The sequence below is a fragment of the Sylvia atricapilla genome, chromosome 16, assembly GCF_009819655.1.
Source record: "Sylvia atricapilla isolate bSylAtr1 chromosome 16, bSylAtr1.pri, whole genome shotgun sequence".
NCBI lineage: Eukaryota > Metazoa > Chordata > Aves > Passeriformes > Sylviidae > Sylvia > Sylvia atricapilla.
Genome location: NC_089155.1, coordinates 6,478,449 through 6,495,172, shown reverse-complemented (window position 1 = coordinate 6,495,172; position 16,724 = coordinate 6,478,449). Strand labels below are relative to the sequence as shown.

General features: G+C 39.6%; 1 protein-coding gene across 1 annotated transcript in view; it reads left to right on the top strand.

Annotated features, from left to right (window-relative positions):
• The first annotated feature begins 768 nt into the window (after positions 1-768).
• The window catches only part of ZMYND8 (zinc finger MYND-type containing 8), a 48,187-nt gene continuing 32,231 nt past the window's right edge, over positions 769-16,724 (top strand). The window contains 2 exon segments of the mRNA XM_066330642.1: positions 769-1,000; positions 10,886-10,956. Of these exon segments, the coding sequence (XP_066186739.1) occupies positions 987-1,000; positions 10,886-10,956 (85 nt within the window). The 5' untranslated portion in view covers positions 769-986.

The following is a 16,724-nucleotide window of genomic DNA, read 5'->3' as shown; positions in this document are numbered from 1 at the left end:
TTTCAGGGCCTGTGCTGCAGCTCAGAAGGCACCACGTCCTAGAGGGTTAACGGACAGGAAGGTGCAGTTACAGCCGCTCCTGAGGAAGTCAGCTTTTGTGTAACACCCGCAGCAGGCCCAGAGCTGGGGCCGGGGGCACTCAGAGCTCAAGGTCGGGGGTCACACGGGTATTTTTAGTTTTTTTAGTTTTGCTCTGCAGCATTTTAAACACAGGGAGGGCCTGCACCGAGTGGTAGCAAGGCTCTGTGATAAAGCACTTTCCACTCTGGGATACTTCTTTGGGAAAAGGAGACGCGAGTGTGCATGTTTAAGGCTCCTTTTTGCTATTAAGATTCAGCATATCTAAAGAAATCACACAGTAGGTACACAGGATCTGCTGCATGTTCATATATTTAAATTCTGGAGCAGGAGAACCCTTCTCTGAATTCTGAGTTATTAATTTCAGTCCCTCCTGTGCACATGCACTTTCGGTAAGTTTTGCTCTCTGCCTGCGGCCTCGCTTCCTCGGCCGCAGCAGAGCACCAGCGAAGCGAATTTCGCTTTCCGTGCAAACAAAAGAACAGCCCTTGCGACCTGGGCGAACTCTGCCTCCTTGGGGTTCAGAGCAGCCGGCCGCCTCGAACAAACGGCATGCCGGGGCACAGGTGCGGGTGGCGGCGGTGTGCGGGCGCTGCCCGGGGCGGGCAGAGCGCGGCGGGGGCCGGGCAGGGCCGGGCCGGCGGCGGGAGCGGAGCGGGGCCTAGCGCGGCGGCCTGCTCCGAGCCCGGGATGGCTCCTGCTCCCGGAGCCGCACAAAGATAATCGCTCAGGAAGTGTCTCAGCCAATCCCCTGGCGCTTTACATGTGGATTTGCCGGGGCAGCCAATCCGGGGGCGGCTTTCATGGGGAAGACAGATCATCAAGCCCAAGTGCCAAGCCCTCCCTGCCCGAGTACTGAGAGCCTGTCCTCCATGTTTTATAAGTATTGACATAACACTGTGTTAACAATGCATCCACAGAGGTAAGCCTTGCTTTTTACGTTGCTTTTTCTCTAAGACCTATGAGTTGTGGGTTGAGAGTGTGATTCTCTGTGATTTCTCGTGCAAAACTCACACCACAGCACTTATATTAAGTTGGAACTGTTTAAATTTGCTTTCTTGGGTCACATGGTTAGTAGCCATTAGCCACAGCTTTATTTTACAGTCTGGCAAAGCCTTGGCATGCCTACTTCTTCACAGGAGGATGGTGTTTTTAGAGTTTATCAAGATCCTGGTATTCCAAAGGAGGTTTCTGTCTCTGAGCAGTTTGCCAGCACTATTGTCTGTTGTGTCACATGCCTGCTGGAGAGAAAATGGAAGCTAGGGAGCAGATGCATTTAACTGCCCTACAGGGAGTCAAGCAGGGATAATGGCAGACAGAGGAACAGGCAAGTTTACCTTTCTAAACAGTGAATGGAACAGCTAAGATAAGTTATCTCTGAGAAAATATGGGATTTTTAAAAACCTAGGCATCAGCAAAAAGTGCTAATGGCAGATTGTAGATATTGGGCCTAGGTGGTGGTGTGCTGTTGCATCATGTTTTTTATGCAGCTTGTCTTAACTTAAAATGACTATTGAACCTTTTTTCTTGCAGGAGTAATTAATACAACGCTTTTCTCTTTCTGAGGGACAATGTATGGTTAATATTTTGTTCCTTTAAAAGGGAGTTTTTATGCTGCAGATTTTGGAAATGGAGTGCTGCTCAGTAAAACGCAGCAGTGCATCTGTTTACAAATCTGATGCTTTATGGAAAATGTTTTTGAACTGTTAGCTTTCTTGTTTTGCATAGTTCAAATAAACTAATGTAACTTTTATCTGTGCCTTTTTGTTTTACATTGTGTCAGCCACAGTTCTGTGTTTTGGAGTCCAGAAGATATAAAATCATGTGTGGTTCATGACAGTAGTACATGTTGTTTGTTCTTGGGGTTTTTTTTCCCTTTTATTTTTTTTTTTTAACTTTTGGTTTAATGCTACGTAATTATTTCAAGAAATTCCTTTTTGATCAATTCCCAAATCTGCCAGCCTGTTGTATCTTCTTAACTGGAAAAATGAGATGGGTGCTTGAACAGTTGGTAAGTAAGCAGCATGCTACTCTCTGAACATTTTTAATAGTTTTCCCAGGATTTTATTTTTAATGGGTCAGTCAGTGCAGTAGATGAAGTGATGTTAGTGGTTAGTCGTATAAAAGATCAGATTTGCTTAGCGTCCATTTTAAGGGACTTGTACATGTACACTGCTCTATTTGAATGCACTGCTTTTCTGATAATTTGTCTCTAAATTTTGAAGCTTTTACTTCCTGTTAACCTTAGGCCGGTGAAAAATATTCTTCGTGCTGTTTGTTCATAGATCACTAATTACCATGTCTGCAGGGTAAAGCGCGTTTTCACTGTTCCTTGGGCTTTTTGGGTGTGATGAAAGTGCTAGTGCTCAGCAATGAAGTGACCTTATGAAGTAAAGTAAATAGCACTTAATGAGCATATGTTTCTGATACTATACAAAGTGTAACCTCAGACAAACTTGCTTGGTTTATAACTAATTTAGAAACATTTTGTGCTCTTTATAAAGATTTTAATTGTAGCGCCTGCATGCTTCTCTGAACAAGCTGTTTTTCAGTGATCACCAGGGCTGTTACAAAAGCAGAGGAAGGATGCTCTTTTGTGCTTTTGATGTAATTTTTGCACTTGTTTTAACAGTCTATACACATTCATTATTTTAGGAAAGAGCTGAAAGCTAGTCTGGCTTTGCAAATGACTGTGCTGAGGCACAGTGCATGCAGGCTTTCATAGACCCTTGCCATGTATTTGGTAACTTGCTTTAACATAGCAGTTTACCTCTGCTTACTTGTTTACCAGCGTGAATATCTTACTTCGAATATCTCACTTTGGTTAAAAGCTTTCCTCCCCCCCTCCATGCTTCCCCCCCCCCCCCCCCCCCCCCCATTCCCCTAGGATTAGATTATAAGAATGTCTAGTTCAATTTGAAACCTGAAATACTGGTGGGGTACCACTGAATTTCATGTCATAATACTCCTCTATGCAATTTTAATGCTTTTTTCAGCATACATGAAAGTGCTGACACAGCTAAGAAGTTATTCTCGTTTTTGTTCTTCAGTTGTTAAAAAAACCAGAAATTACATTTGGACACAGTTTTCCTAGGAGTAGTTTATACATGTTACCAGTTTACTTTCAGCCTTTAAGAGTGAGCAACATAATATTTGTTTAATATGAGGAAGCAGGGGTAAGTGATCTGCAATCAGAAAGCTTGCATTAAAATGGCTCCCACAGGTTTTGTTAACCCAGGATCTGTTTCAAATCTGCACCTCCAGACACGCTGCTGACAGTGAAGCGCATTTGTGTGAGCTGCCCTCGTGCATGTAATGAAACGGAGCATCGTGAGTCTGTTAAAGTTGGCTATTTTCGATCACTCGAGTGTAATTCTTTCATAGTTCACAAAAAACAAATGTCTGCATTGCAGCAAGATGTCTGAGGCAAGGTAGAGACAGCAGCGTTGTGCCTCGGCTCAGCCCAATGGCGCTGCTCTGCCAGCGCCGGAGCCAATTGCCGCAGCAGGCAGGTTAAAGATTGACAATTGCAGTGGCAAGGCTGAGAAAGGCCTTCTGGAAATTTCTGCCATCTTTGTTCCGTCTAAGTAAAGCAAATTAAGCCAAGCTGAAGAATTTCATATATATATATATATTTATTTTTTTTTGGTGCTTTGTCAAGGTACAGTGTTATCACTCACTTCCCTAGGTTGTATAATAAGCAGCAGAGACAAATAACTCTGCTGTTTTTTTCTGTTCAGGACAGATGGAATGTGGGGTTTTGTTTAAGTGACAGATGCAGGGGAAAAGCACGTATGCTTTCTCCCCAAGATTTTACTGGCCTGGATCTTGTTACAATCACAATTAGACAGGACATGTATGAAGCAATGCAGCTGAGCTTTATTCAGCTTGGAGCAAATGGCCATTATTCTGATTATAACTAGTAGTTAATCGTATAATTGCACTGTAAGTTTTCTGGCTACTAGAGAGTAATTTGAATTGCCCAGGATGAATATGATTAACCATTATTATTTAGTGCCAACATCCAGTTACTTTTGTAATTAACTGGACAAAGAATGGAGGGGGGGGGAAACAAAGGAGTGATCTGGATTATAAATCATGGTGAAAACAGTAGCTTTTTAAAAGCTACATGCCTTTTTCATTCTTTGCAGGCAAACTGTTTTATTTGGAAGCTAAATAGTGCTAGGGAAAAGCTGAGTAATTTCTTTAAACAAATGACACTACTTAACATATTGAGAATGAAAAAAATGCAGTGTATAAACCACTCCAAATGTAACAGTCACCCCCCTCACAGTAGGTAGGAGTATTGAAATCTAGCAGAAAACCTACGTTGCTACTAAGGGAGCATGTAATAAAAGGAACTTCATGCTCAAAAAACAGAAATAGATTACATTACAAATTTAGCCCTTCATATTATGTCCACAAACTTCAAGAGGCTCGTCTTCCTGAACTGTCTTCCATTTTGTGGTATCACTTTTGTTTGAGGTTTTTGTTGTTGTTTTGTTTCTGGTTTTGTTGTTTTGCTTCTTCTGTTCTGCTTTGTTTTCCAGTATATTGTATTGTATCACTTTTCAACTACTGGCCCTGTGGATCCAGGAGCTGAACAGTGATAGCTGGTGGTCAGTTTTCCACAGTGGTGGTCCTACTCCAGCATAATTGGTTAAAGGGAGATAAATCTCAGTAGAAGCTCTCCTGTGTCTGAAATTCAGGGCATTAATTTGGATTTCCTAAATATCTTGTAAGTTCAACAAAACCTTTGCCCATGCAAAATGGAGTAGACAGCAATTTTCAAATTTTGTTATTTGTGGATCCCCAGTATTTTTCCCATGGGCACATGAATCCCGTTAGAGTGACTTTAAGCCTGTTAGACTAGGTTTGATTTACTTGGTTATTGTCTGCAAACCCTTTTGTGGTAGTACACTGCCTTTGAGGGGTCTGCAGACTGGAAACCATCACAGTAGGCCATCAAGCTTGGCCCTTTAAGTTGTATTTAGAAAGTGATTTAAATACATTTGTTAATAAACATGTCTTGTATTCATGGGTTAAAGATTAATTTGGCCATAGCTACATAGGAAGTGAGTTTCAGGTATTTGGTAGTTGTCTGTTATTCTCATGTTAACCCTTTATTGCCTGTTGTCAGAGCATCTGTGTTTCACACTGTGAGATGAAAACCATGATGTAACAGGATGTTAACATTCTTAATTCAGCTGATAGAAACCTTTACTTTCAGGCGTGATTGTTCTCAAATTGTATTTTTAGCATCCGAAATCTGTATCTATTTGGTTGCCTTGCTTGGGCCTCATATGTATAGTTTATAGACTTAAAGATAACTGTGTAACACCAAGGATCCCCCTCCCTCCCCTGATTTTTCTCTTTTGTGCAGCTATTTTGAATGGACACAGGATAAGAGTAAGGTTTTTAAAAGAACCAAAATGTTCTTTAAATGAAAAATACTTACTTTGCTTGTTATCACAGGTAACCAGCTTAAACATTGCTGTACATAGATATCTGAACAAGCCTTTTGTGTATGTTAATTGCTTAATACAAAGTGTTATTTGCTTAATACACATGGAGCATTTTGCAGGGATTTCTGCAAAAGGAAATGTGAAATATGAGGTGCTCACACTGGAGGGTGAAGCTAAAATTGAGTGATTTCCTTAGTAAGCTGTGACTTCACAAATCTCCCTATCGTGTGCCTTTTTTAGTTAAACGTTCGGATGTCAGGTGTCCTTTGGTCCTTCTTTCCCATTTCTGATATTTAGATGCTGGCTTTGAATCTTGCCCTGCTGTGTAAACAGGAGCTGCTGGTATTGAACAAAGTGCTACCATTTTAGCTCCAGAGCAGGAGTGAGGCAGTGCAGTGCTGGCAGACGCCATTTTAAGAGCCCTGCATAAATAGCATAGCTACCGATGAGTAAGAGACTGTTATAGGTGAGTGCTCATACAAAGCTGCTATTTATTCAGCAATGGCATGCAAATAGTGGTTTTTTGGTTTTAAATTTTTATTGAATGCAGTTTTTTTTTTGGGAATCATTATTTAGAATTGCTGCTCACAAATGTGATGCATGAGAGGCAGGAGTTATCTTAAAGGTGAAATTCAGTTTTAGTGCTTATAGTCTTTAATCAGGTTTTTTCTTTTTGGTTTTGTTTTCTGTTAATTAAAAGGAAAAATGAATTCCAGAATGATGTAGTTCTTGATCTGAGATTCATGTGTTATTCCCTAATGTAGATCTAGATTGTGTATGTGGGCATTAGCTGTTTCGAGTGGTTTTCCATATCTGTCAGTTTTTCTTGGTTAAATGTCAAGGTGCAGTAGTTCATCTGCAACTTTTAATTGCTCTTTGTAGTTACTATGGATTAAAGCAACTGTATATATTCTTGTATGTGTACATTTCTCAGGTAAGTACTACTATTAGTAAAGGAATGATTTTCCTGAACAGAAAAGTCAGTATATAATTCAGGGATGTGGAATTTGAAAATCTGAATTTTATATTAAAAAACCACCACTCTCTCTTTAGTTTTGTAGAGAACATATTTAAAAATTAGGCAGCTAAGTTATTTTTCTATTTTTACGTAAGTATCAATAAATTTGTATGTTTGCAATCCTTATTTTTTTTTCTTTCTGTGCCCAACTCTTCCCAAAGGAATAATCTCCACCCCTTCTACCCTCATTCAGACAGGCTAAACTAGTTTGTATGAAACAAATTAGCTTAACATTTTAGAAAACAAACTCCTGTTGTTGTTGTTGTTGCAAGTTTTGTCAATATGAGTAGGGAAGTTTTAAATGATTAATTGGTTTTCTGGTCATTTGACAGGGGAACTGGCAAAGCTTGAATTTCAGTTGTGTTCTTAAGATGTGTTCCTCTGTGTTCATTCATCTTAATGAGGAAATAAGAGTAGCTTTCAGAATTACATGAGCTATTTGTTGTATTCATTTAGGTACTTAATTGAGTATATTTCAGTATCATTTCTGATCTGCGGCTTCAGAGCATCCCGTTCATAGATGCATGACAGTAACACAGGCTGGCTGAAATAGCTGCTCTGAGCCCAGCAAAAAATGAATTCCTAAAATAAAACTCTCTAGAATACGGTTATTGTTTCCATGGAATGAGATACTTGTTTTTAGTTATTTTGCTGCTGGTCTTTATTTTCCTTTTGTTTTGTTGTAGGTAATAGTAAGATAACTAATTAAGAACCTGTTTTTCTTGAATGGTTTAATTGGATTTTTTTTTTTGCTAATACCTGCATTTGGAAGTTTGTGCTTTATAAAGAATTTTCAGAATTTTCCTTGTATGGGTGGAGGGTGCGAAGGTGAAAAGATGTCAGCTTTAGAAAAGTTGCTGTAAACTTGCTATGAATTGCTGATACGTGTTTATAAACTTGAATCTCAAAGATGACCACTACAGTCATCACTGCCAGCATTCAAATAATGTCATGTTGTGGAAGTCATTATACATTACAGCAAATAAAGCAATGGGAAATGTTTTTGAAGAGCTGTGAATGTTCAGTATCTTTTAGAGCTATGTCTAACACACTTTTATTTAACTGTTCCCCACCAACATTGGGATTTTTTTTTCAGAACAGTCTCTGTGGTTTTCTTATATACTTAAATGCTTGTGCCCTTCAAAGATTAATTAATTGCAGAGAATATGGAGATGCCTGTGTTCCTCTGAGGCTCAGGTTTCGTACTGTAGTAGGTAATTGCTGGATTTTGTGTGAGTGATGCATGCTGTGCACATATGTGTATAGGGAATGTGCTCCTCCATTGCTGAGGAAAGTGGAGAACCTTGGTATCAAGTGGAGAATGCAGTTTTGACTGCTCATTTATACTTAAAATCTTTGAGAAGACTTTTTTCAGTCATCCTTTAAGTGGTTTTTGCATCCCTGCCCATGGCAGGGACTAGATCATCTTTGAGGTCCTGTCCAAGGCGAGCCATTGTATCATTTTATGATTCTTTGTATCAAGATTTTGCAAGATACTTTGTTTACCTTACAAGTGTTTCCAAAGTGTTTTTTTCTTGTTTGTAGCACTAGTTCAAGAACACTTTAAGGGGTGATGGAGGAAACTGGCTCAGTTTCCTAAATGAAGCCGGTTGTATGAGTGGGACACATTCTGGGCTGAAACACCTTTTTTATGCTGGGACTAATAGGTAGGAGTCCTGCCCTGCAGTGCTGGAATTGGGCCCAGAATATCCTCAGTTGGTCTGAAACATCTCCTGGTGCTTTGGGAAGTAGAAGAGTTTCCTGCTATGGTATTGCCCTGTTGATCCATTTCTCAGCCAGGATTCATGCACAGCTCTCTGGATTGTAACACTGATTTGTACCAACTACTGTATCTTTCATGTTGTACCATGTTCCCCTCAGGCTGTGTTTTAAACAAAATGATCTGATAGATTTGGATGAGTCTGGAATATTATGATTGCTTTAATGCAACTTAAACGTGAGCTGCTAAAAGGGTGGTGCCCTTTTCTCCCTGTGTGCTTCTCTCCCATTTTTGGCGTGTCCAGCTGGACAATGAGTTACTTTCCACAACTGATTTGGATAAAATGGACATGATTTCTGAAACAAGAAGTTAAGGATTGGGGAAACCATTTCTTTTAGTTACAGCCTATGTAAAATGAGCATATGTGTTCAACCTGAGTCTTGTAAAGCTTTGTATGTCCAAATCTGTGTCTGGAACTGGACCTATCCTTTAGAAGCAGGTAATGTGCTCTGCCTGATTACTCCAGTCTTACAGAATTACTGGGTTTGAATACATATTTACCTGTATGCATTATTGATTATATATACACGATGTTTTAAAAATATGGGGTTTCTTAGAGTTTGGCAATATTGAAATAGGATTTTACAAAGAGGGAGGGGAAGAAAAAAACTCCAGTGCAGTGTTGGAAGAGAACAATGAACCCATCCCATGAGCCCATCCCTTCCTTTTGCTTAGGAGAGGAACAGGCAAAGACAAGTGGTGCATGAAATGTTTTGGTGTCTGCAGGCCACTGCCAGCTCCTCTTTGCTGAGGCCCCTGGGAAAGGGTGTAACAAATGTGCAGGATAATTGATCTGCCCATGCATAGTAAATGTGTGAGCATTGTAGTATGGTTGGCTGTGTTGTGCATTTAATCTGCCCATGCAAAGTAAATCTGAGAAGCATTGTGTTACAGTCAACTGTGCTACACATTTACCATAATTCTGGTCACATGGGTGCCTTGCCTTGCTCCTGAAATGATCAGAATAGTCCATGGGTTGGGAGGTAGATGCTGGTAGAATAGAACTCCCCTTCAGTGTTTTGTGACTTTAAAGACCTTATTTTATAAATTATTTCTATATCCACATGACAAAGAATAATGATTTCTGGCATTCATGGAACTTCTCAGCTTTGGGTCTTTCATACATTGAGCTTGGTTAATTTGTGTGTAAAATTTCTGCTGACATAACTGTGCTGTTCAGAACTGTGAACGGAATTGCAACTCAGTAGTTCATAGTTGATTAAAAGTAGTTTTGTCAAATAACAAACTAAAAAAATCCTTCTGCTGTTAAGTTTTACTTTGTTTAGGATTCTCTTTTAACTTATACCCTTAACAAAACTCCTGCTAATATAAACTGTTTGTCAGGCTGAAGAGTTTCTCTGGTATAAATGTAACCAAGTTCTCACTGTTGTTTCCGAGCTCTGATGAGATGTCTCAGGCAGATTTATATAGTGGCCAAAGCAAAGGTTTCCAGCTGCCCTCTTGGCCCTGTCCCTGGAGCTGGGCTGGCTGAATGGAACCTCACTCCACTCATAATCTGCCCTATCAGTGCAAACTGGTGTCAGCAACAACTTCCATTAACAGACTGAGCATTAAATTGTCCCTGTAGAGGAGAGGATTTACATCCCTCATGGCTGTTGTGCTCTGATGGACACTACAATAATGCCTGAAGCTCCAGAACCCCATTTATCCATCATTTTGAATTTGGATTTGCTTCAACATCATGTGTTTTCTTTTACCTTTTCATCTAGGATAGTCACATCTCCAGAACTGCTCTGTAACTCTGAATTCATTCTTGTTCATTTTTCCTCTCTCTTCGTCTTCTTTCCCCAAAGTGACTTAACAAGCCAAATTGATTGAGTTGTTTTCTTGAATGGCATCACTATAGAATATCACAAGTAGAATATCAGAAAGTCAGATGTACTTTGTAATAATTTAATCCTGCCTGGAGCAAATGAAAACTGACTGTGTAAGATTGAATGGTAACAACTCTGTACTGTTCACTTTTTATGGTTAATAATTAAAAGAATTATAGGGCCAATAAATTATAAATATTCAGTTTTCTGTTATACAATCGAGTTCCCAAATCCTTAAAATAATTTATTTAATGGTTTTTAAAATTACGTTTTCCCTTCTAATTTTGCAAGTTGTTCTGTTTTGCTAAATCTGTTCACAAATGCTGATGAGCATTTAAATGCTGGCAGGCATCTGTCCACATGGTTTATCTGAGATTAGAAGCTGCAAGGGACAGAATTCCTGTTTGTCTGTTACACGCCAAGAGTTCATACATTCATTGCCATAATCTTCAGTACTTGTTACTAGAATGTCTTGGGTACAAAGGTGTAAATTTTGTGCTTGGTAACTTGCAGCATATGGGTGTACCTGGATTGTTCCTTGCTGTGGTTTGATCAATGTGTCCTCTGGCAAACAGCAAAATTTTCATTCCATCAGAAATTTTAATGTAGTTGTGTTTGACAGTGTTGGGTTGAACTTAATGGATAGAAGTTAGTCATAGAATTAATGCAGTCCATAAAGTATTCTAATTCACCTTTCTGAATCCTGCAGCTTGGCTGAAGAGGAAATAAAGGCAGAGCAGGAGGTGGTGGAGGGGATGGACATCTCCACTCGATCCAAAGGTGAGTAAGAGGAATATTTCAATTAGATTCTACAACACAATTATTTCTAAACCAGGATAGTGAAGCTGTGTTGTCTACCATGAAGCTACTCTTGAGTGGAGACACAAGATTCACTGCATTTTTTACAATGACTACTCTATGTTAGGAAGTGTTTCAGTTTTCCCCTGAAAAAACTTTTTCATTAGGTATCAAATCTACACACACAAATATTTCAGTGTTATTTCTGGTTTATTAATAACTAAGGTTAAATTACCAAAAACCAGCAACCTCTTGTATCACTTTACCATGGCTTCCTGTTGGCAAGACAGGAGAAAGTAGTAGCAGCAAAACTATTAAGGTAGTATTTCCTACTGTAATGAATTCTTTTTTTTTTCCTAAGAATAAAAAAATCACAGTAGCATTTCTGTTTCCACAGATATTAGTCCCCTGAGCAGTATGTATTTCATGGACATTCATGCCTGTCTATCTCCTTTTGTACTTGCAACTGACTTTGCAGCTGAGTTTACCTGAAAACCATTTCTCTAAAACAGCAGCAAGAGTTACTGTCATCGTTTTAAAGTTCTGGCACATGCCCAGTTTCTCTTCATATTCCTACAGGTCTGGTTAGCTCTGAATGTGCAGGGGGGTTTGTCTTGAAGGCATGGCACAGATCATCTGCATGTTTTTTAATGAGGAAGCTTGGCTGGATAACATGATTATAAAATTGGATTCAGGTCTTATTTGTACTAACAGACAGTAAATTTCTTGTTTCAGTTCTCATGGTATGGTTAGGTGAGGTAGTGCTTATGATCTGATGCCTCAGAAGAGACACACTGGCTCCTTTTGTCCCTTCTTCCTGTCTTTTTCTCCCTTCTCTCCTTCTGCTCCTGTCAGTCTCCACCACTGGACTGCTTTCAATATTTACTTCTCTTTGTATTTCAGTTTCCTAAGCCAGCAGAAAGTAAATGTTTTTGTTGCTTTAGTGATTGCTGCTGACTGGGGTAAGCTCCCAGCTCTGCACTCCACCACTCACTTCCTTTGTGGTGCATGTCACATCTCAGCCACTTGAACTTTCTAACCAACTTAAAAACTGAAACACTTTTCTGTTGTTGTAGTGACCAGTTTGTTTGTGAAAGAGTTTGATAACATAAGAACTTGGTATAACGGACAGTGAGGGTTATTAGATACAGTTACCTGAGATAAATCTCTTCTTTATCCCTCCTTAGAAACACTGGCCCACTTTCTAGTACTAGTAAAAGTTCTGCATGCCTTAACTGAGCTAAACCATTACTTATGTCACTCTGACGTAATTAATGTCTAAAAGGCACTTAAAAATCTGATATCTACTTATGTAGATGTTTACATTTTAGTACTGGTGCTTTAATCAGCCACAAACAGGTGTATGGGCCATACAAAAAGTTTCCATTTCCTCGTGGTGGTTCTAGTGCTGCCCTGAACTCAGGATGTGTTGTTTCACTGAATTAAGCCCACAGGAGACTTTTTGCTTTTCGTTTGGTGGGATTAAGATGAAGTTTCTTAGGACAGTTAGCTGATTTAATATCATGGTTATTAAAAGGTCAGTCTGTCATGTCCCAGCCTTGTCACACACATGATCTTGCAGCTTCCCTTGCACTATGGCCTCTTAACAATTAGACCTGGTCAGTTCAGAGGGCTTTAACTTGGCAGAAACAGTTTTCATCCTGTTTACTGTTATTGCAATTCCCTGAACTAGCTGATGCCAAAGCCAGTCTCACCATGATGCTGGTTTAGGTTGACCAAGCTGGCATTGTGTGGAAGCCACTGGTCCATGCACAGATGTTCTCCTAGTGCTTTAAATACCAAGTGGGAGTGATGTAAATGGCATTTCTATATCACCATAGTACAGATAAAATCTATCGAGTGTTGAATCACTTTAATAATAAGAGAATTGGTATTTATTTAACTTGGTACTGATTTGCTGTAGTTGGTCTGTTAAATTTAACATGTATGTTGATAAAACCCCTGCCAGCACCACTCCAAAGACAAGAATAACAACCACCTACCCCAAGCCCTTACAGGCTTATATTTTTTCCAGTGAAGAATGTGGGATATTAAGAACTCTTTATATTACCTGTAAACCATTTCTCTTTTTTGTATACCCAATCTGATTTGTAAATTAGTGATAGAACTTTATAATTGTTGACAATATAGTTTCTCACAGAAAATAAAGAATTATAAATGTCATCTTGAGGAGCTGGCCACATTACAGGCCTGGTGTAATGAATCTTTCTGGACTCCTATTATTTGGATTGAAACAAGCTTCTCTGATAGTTCATTGCAGTATTTCTGCAGCAGAGAAATCACAAACCAGAATTTCAAAGCTGTTACTCTGCTCTGTGCAAGGCAGAAAAAGTGCAGCAAAGTTCTCAGCTGGTGGGATGGTGGCAGCAATGTCTCCACTTGTAGCAATTAGCTTGTGCAGAGTTTTGTTTTGTGTGTTTTGGAAAGGATATAGATGAGGAAGATAACCCTAGCTAGGCAAACCTGGTGGGGAGCATACAGCTCTTTGTGCTTTGTTTGGGTTTTTTGATGTGTGAGAAGCCTGTGCAGGAGATCAGCCTGTGGCACTGTATAACTTCAGACTTGACCCAGAGCAGCGGATGTGCTGCAAGTCTGTAACCTGCTTTCCCAGGTATGGTGTGTACAGCTCATGTGAGGCTGTGTCTAAAGAAAGTTGTAAGGAAATAAATTTAATTGCTTTAACACCAGTTAGCCTGATGCAGACCTCTTCATGAACATTCTTGTTTTGATATAAGCAGTTAAATTGCTATAATTCAATTGCAGTTCAGTTTAAGCTAAACTAAACCACGCATTGTTTGATCTGGAGCACAGGTCTGAACACAGCCTTTGAATTGGTCCAGGAAACATGGTGGTTTCAAAGCAGCCTAAGCTGGTCAAACGGCTCAAGGCAGCAGTTTTATCCACTTCTTTCCATACCATAGCTGGCAGGAAGCTAACTGAACCATAAAACATGAACAGTTTTCTACTAGCTCAGTGTGCTGAAACAGCTTGGTGGACTGCCAGAACTGGTGTAAGAGAGAAGGCAGGAATACACCAGTTGGGTGCAGGAAGTGTGGAGCTTTGTTAGCAAGCATTTAGACAGGACTAGGCTGGAATCAAACCAGAGCTGAAAGCCATCACTGACACTTCTTACTTTATATTCTGATAGATTAAGCGAGTCTGTAGCTGGGGTCAGGCCTATGGAATCCTTTCTACACGTCCAGCTGCATTTCTCTATCCTTCTCCTTTGCTGGCAGTAATGTTTCTGCTGTTACACAGTCAGCTGTGTCAAGCAGCTGATCGAGCAGAAAATTGATCATTTTTTGTAGTACCAGATTTTGCCTGAATCATGCATTGGTTACTACTGTTACACACAAGTGCCTGTCTCCAAAAAGTTGTGGTAAGGTGGGAAGGAGGAGTAGAGTTACTCTAGCAGTTATAATTTAGATCTGCTTATAAGCTGTGTGTGTGCAGCCTTGTTGAAGACAAGGTTTTAAAATACACTGCTTTCTTGATGAGAACAAGGAAGCATAAGGCATCTGAGAACTGGAAATGGGAAATGATAGCTTAAAGAGAATGTGAAGAGTTCAAAACCATAAAATGGAGGGATCAGAGGATTGCTTTTAGTGAAAGAGAGGGGCCATGGATATATTAACATGTCCTTTGTATATATTAACGTGTCCGGCAGAAACATCTTGTTATATTTCTGTTCTAGCCTTATGGACTACTTTTTAACCTTGTTTATTAAATATTTCAAGATGGGGCTTTCAAGGTCTCTGGGTAAATGTCTATGCATTTCCAGGTTGTGGTTTCAGAGCAAATTCTGTCTTTGCTTTGTTCTCTTTGGACAGAATGAAGTCCCCACTGGGTGTTTTCTTCCTATTAACCTAGAAGAATTTTTTTTTTTTTAAATCCTTTCTACTGGTTTAACTTACTTAGCTGCCAACAGTAGCAAGCTGTGGTGGCAGATGGACTTCCATGTAGGTTTTCATGTATTTCAGCTGGTACTGGAACCATTGCCTGTATAGTGCCCAGTCAGTAGGAGCTCTTTAACTCTCTTCTTGCCATCATCAGTCACAGATCTTGTACATTGCTTTTGCATCTCTGCTGACTCTTAGGACTTGGGTGAAGAGGTTGTTTTCTACTTGCTTTTCTTACTGCACCAGATTACTGAGGAGTTGAGCAGATGTTGGATGCTGCTGGGAGCAGCCTTGCCCTGGCAGGGACAGCTGGTCATAGATGGTCTTACCCTGGCATAAAATCATATACTGAGGCCCTACTGCTTAATGGGGAGAATTCTGACATTTACAGATTTGGGTTTTTTTTTCAACTTTGTGTTAAAGGCTTTGTTCTTAGGAGCTCCTCTGAGGGGTAAAATGTTCAGATACAATGAATATAAACACAGAAATGACTAATTAAATGGAATTCCCAGAGTGCATGATACATTTTGTAACAGTTTCATAATTGTACATCTCTATCAGCTTTCGTTGTAGTGATACCAAGTATTTAATCACACAGAGATGAGATTCTTACTCCAGTGTGAAGCTGAGACTCCTGCAGGGAACAGAAGTGTAGCCCTGGGCTTTTGTCTCTAGTGCAGAGCCCTTGCTATCAGCAGGCCCACCTTAGGAGGGCCTTGGGGCAACCAGGCTCCAGCTTATCCTTGCTTTCAGCTCTTACCTTGCATGTTGTTGGGAAGTGTTCCTTTTTCTTTATCTTCCAAAGTCCTACAGTGAAGAAACAACTAACAGCATCCTTTTGTACTTGTAAACTGTAACGTGGCACGAGTTAATCAGAATTTTCACAGCCGTGGCTGACCTCTGTTATTTATTACATTAAGCAACTGGATTGGGTTAATTACATTGGTTGAAGTTTCTGGAATGTAAACAGAGCTTTAGTGGTTGGTTGCAACTGCATCATATTTCAAAATTCTGGCAGAAAATTAAAATTCCTCAAAGCTGAGTGTAAGTTCTAACAGATTTATCCATGATTTTATTAAGTTTTTAAGATATTTACGCTTGCTAAAGTATTACATGTAATGGATTTGAAAAATCAGAAATCTTTTAACAACCATTCAAATTCAGCTGGAAGGCTTCACAGTTATGGAGTTAGTCTGAGTTATTAATTGAAACCTGTTCTATCAAATGGGGCAAGTTAGTATTGCTACATTTTCTGCCAGATTTCTTCATTGATACACTCTGTGCCACTTAAATACAGGCATTCAGAGATTTTGAGAAGAGTGAAGAGGGATGTGACAGTCTAGGTAGAAGTCTAGGTGATTTTTTCCCTTTCCTTCTAAGGGCATGGATACACGTTTCTGTGGGGTAATGACAGCTTAAGCAATCTTCAGTCACCTTTCTTTTTTTGTACCTTCTCTCACACTGCCTTCTTATAGCTGTTCCTTAAATCCTTCAAATTAATTCTTCATGCAACTGTTTTCAATAAATTTTTGTTCTGTTACATTTTATTGAATTTAATTCCTTGATTTGGTTCACCAAATGTTGGCAGAACTGTTTGTGCTATAATAAAAGGCATATTAAAATAATAAATGGCATTGGGGATTAAGGGTAAGAGAAGTAGCCTTGGGCTGGCTCTGTTGAAGTGACACTTCTGAGTGTCTGACTTACGTGGAACAGTTGGTTGTGTTTCTGGTTGGAAACATTATTCTGAATTTTGCATATCTGACCTGCTTGCATTGAGATATCAGAAACTTGCTTAGATTACAGAAAAGTCATTGGTGTAACTAAGTC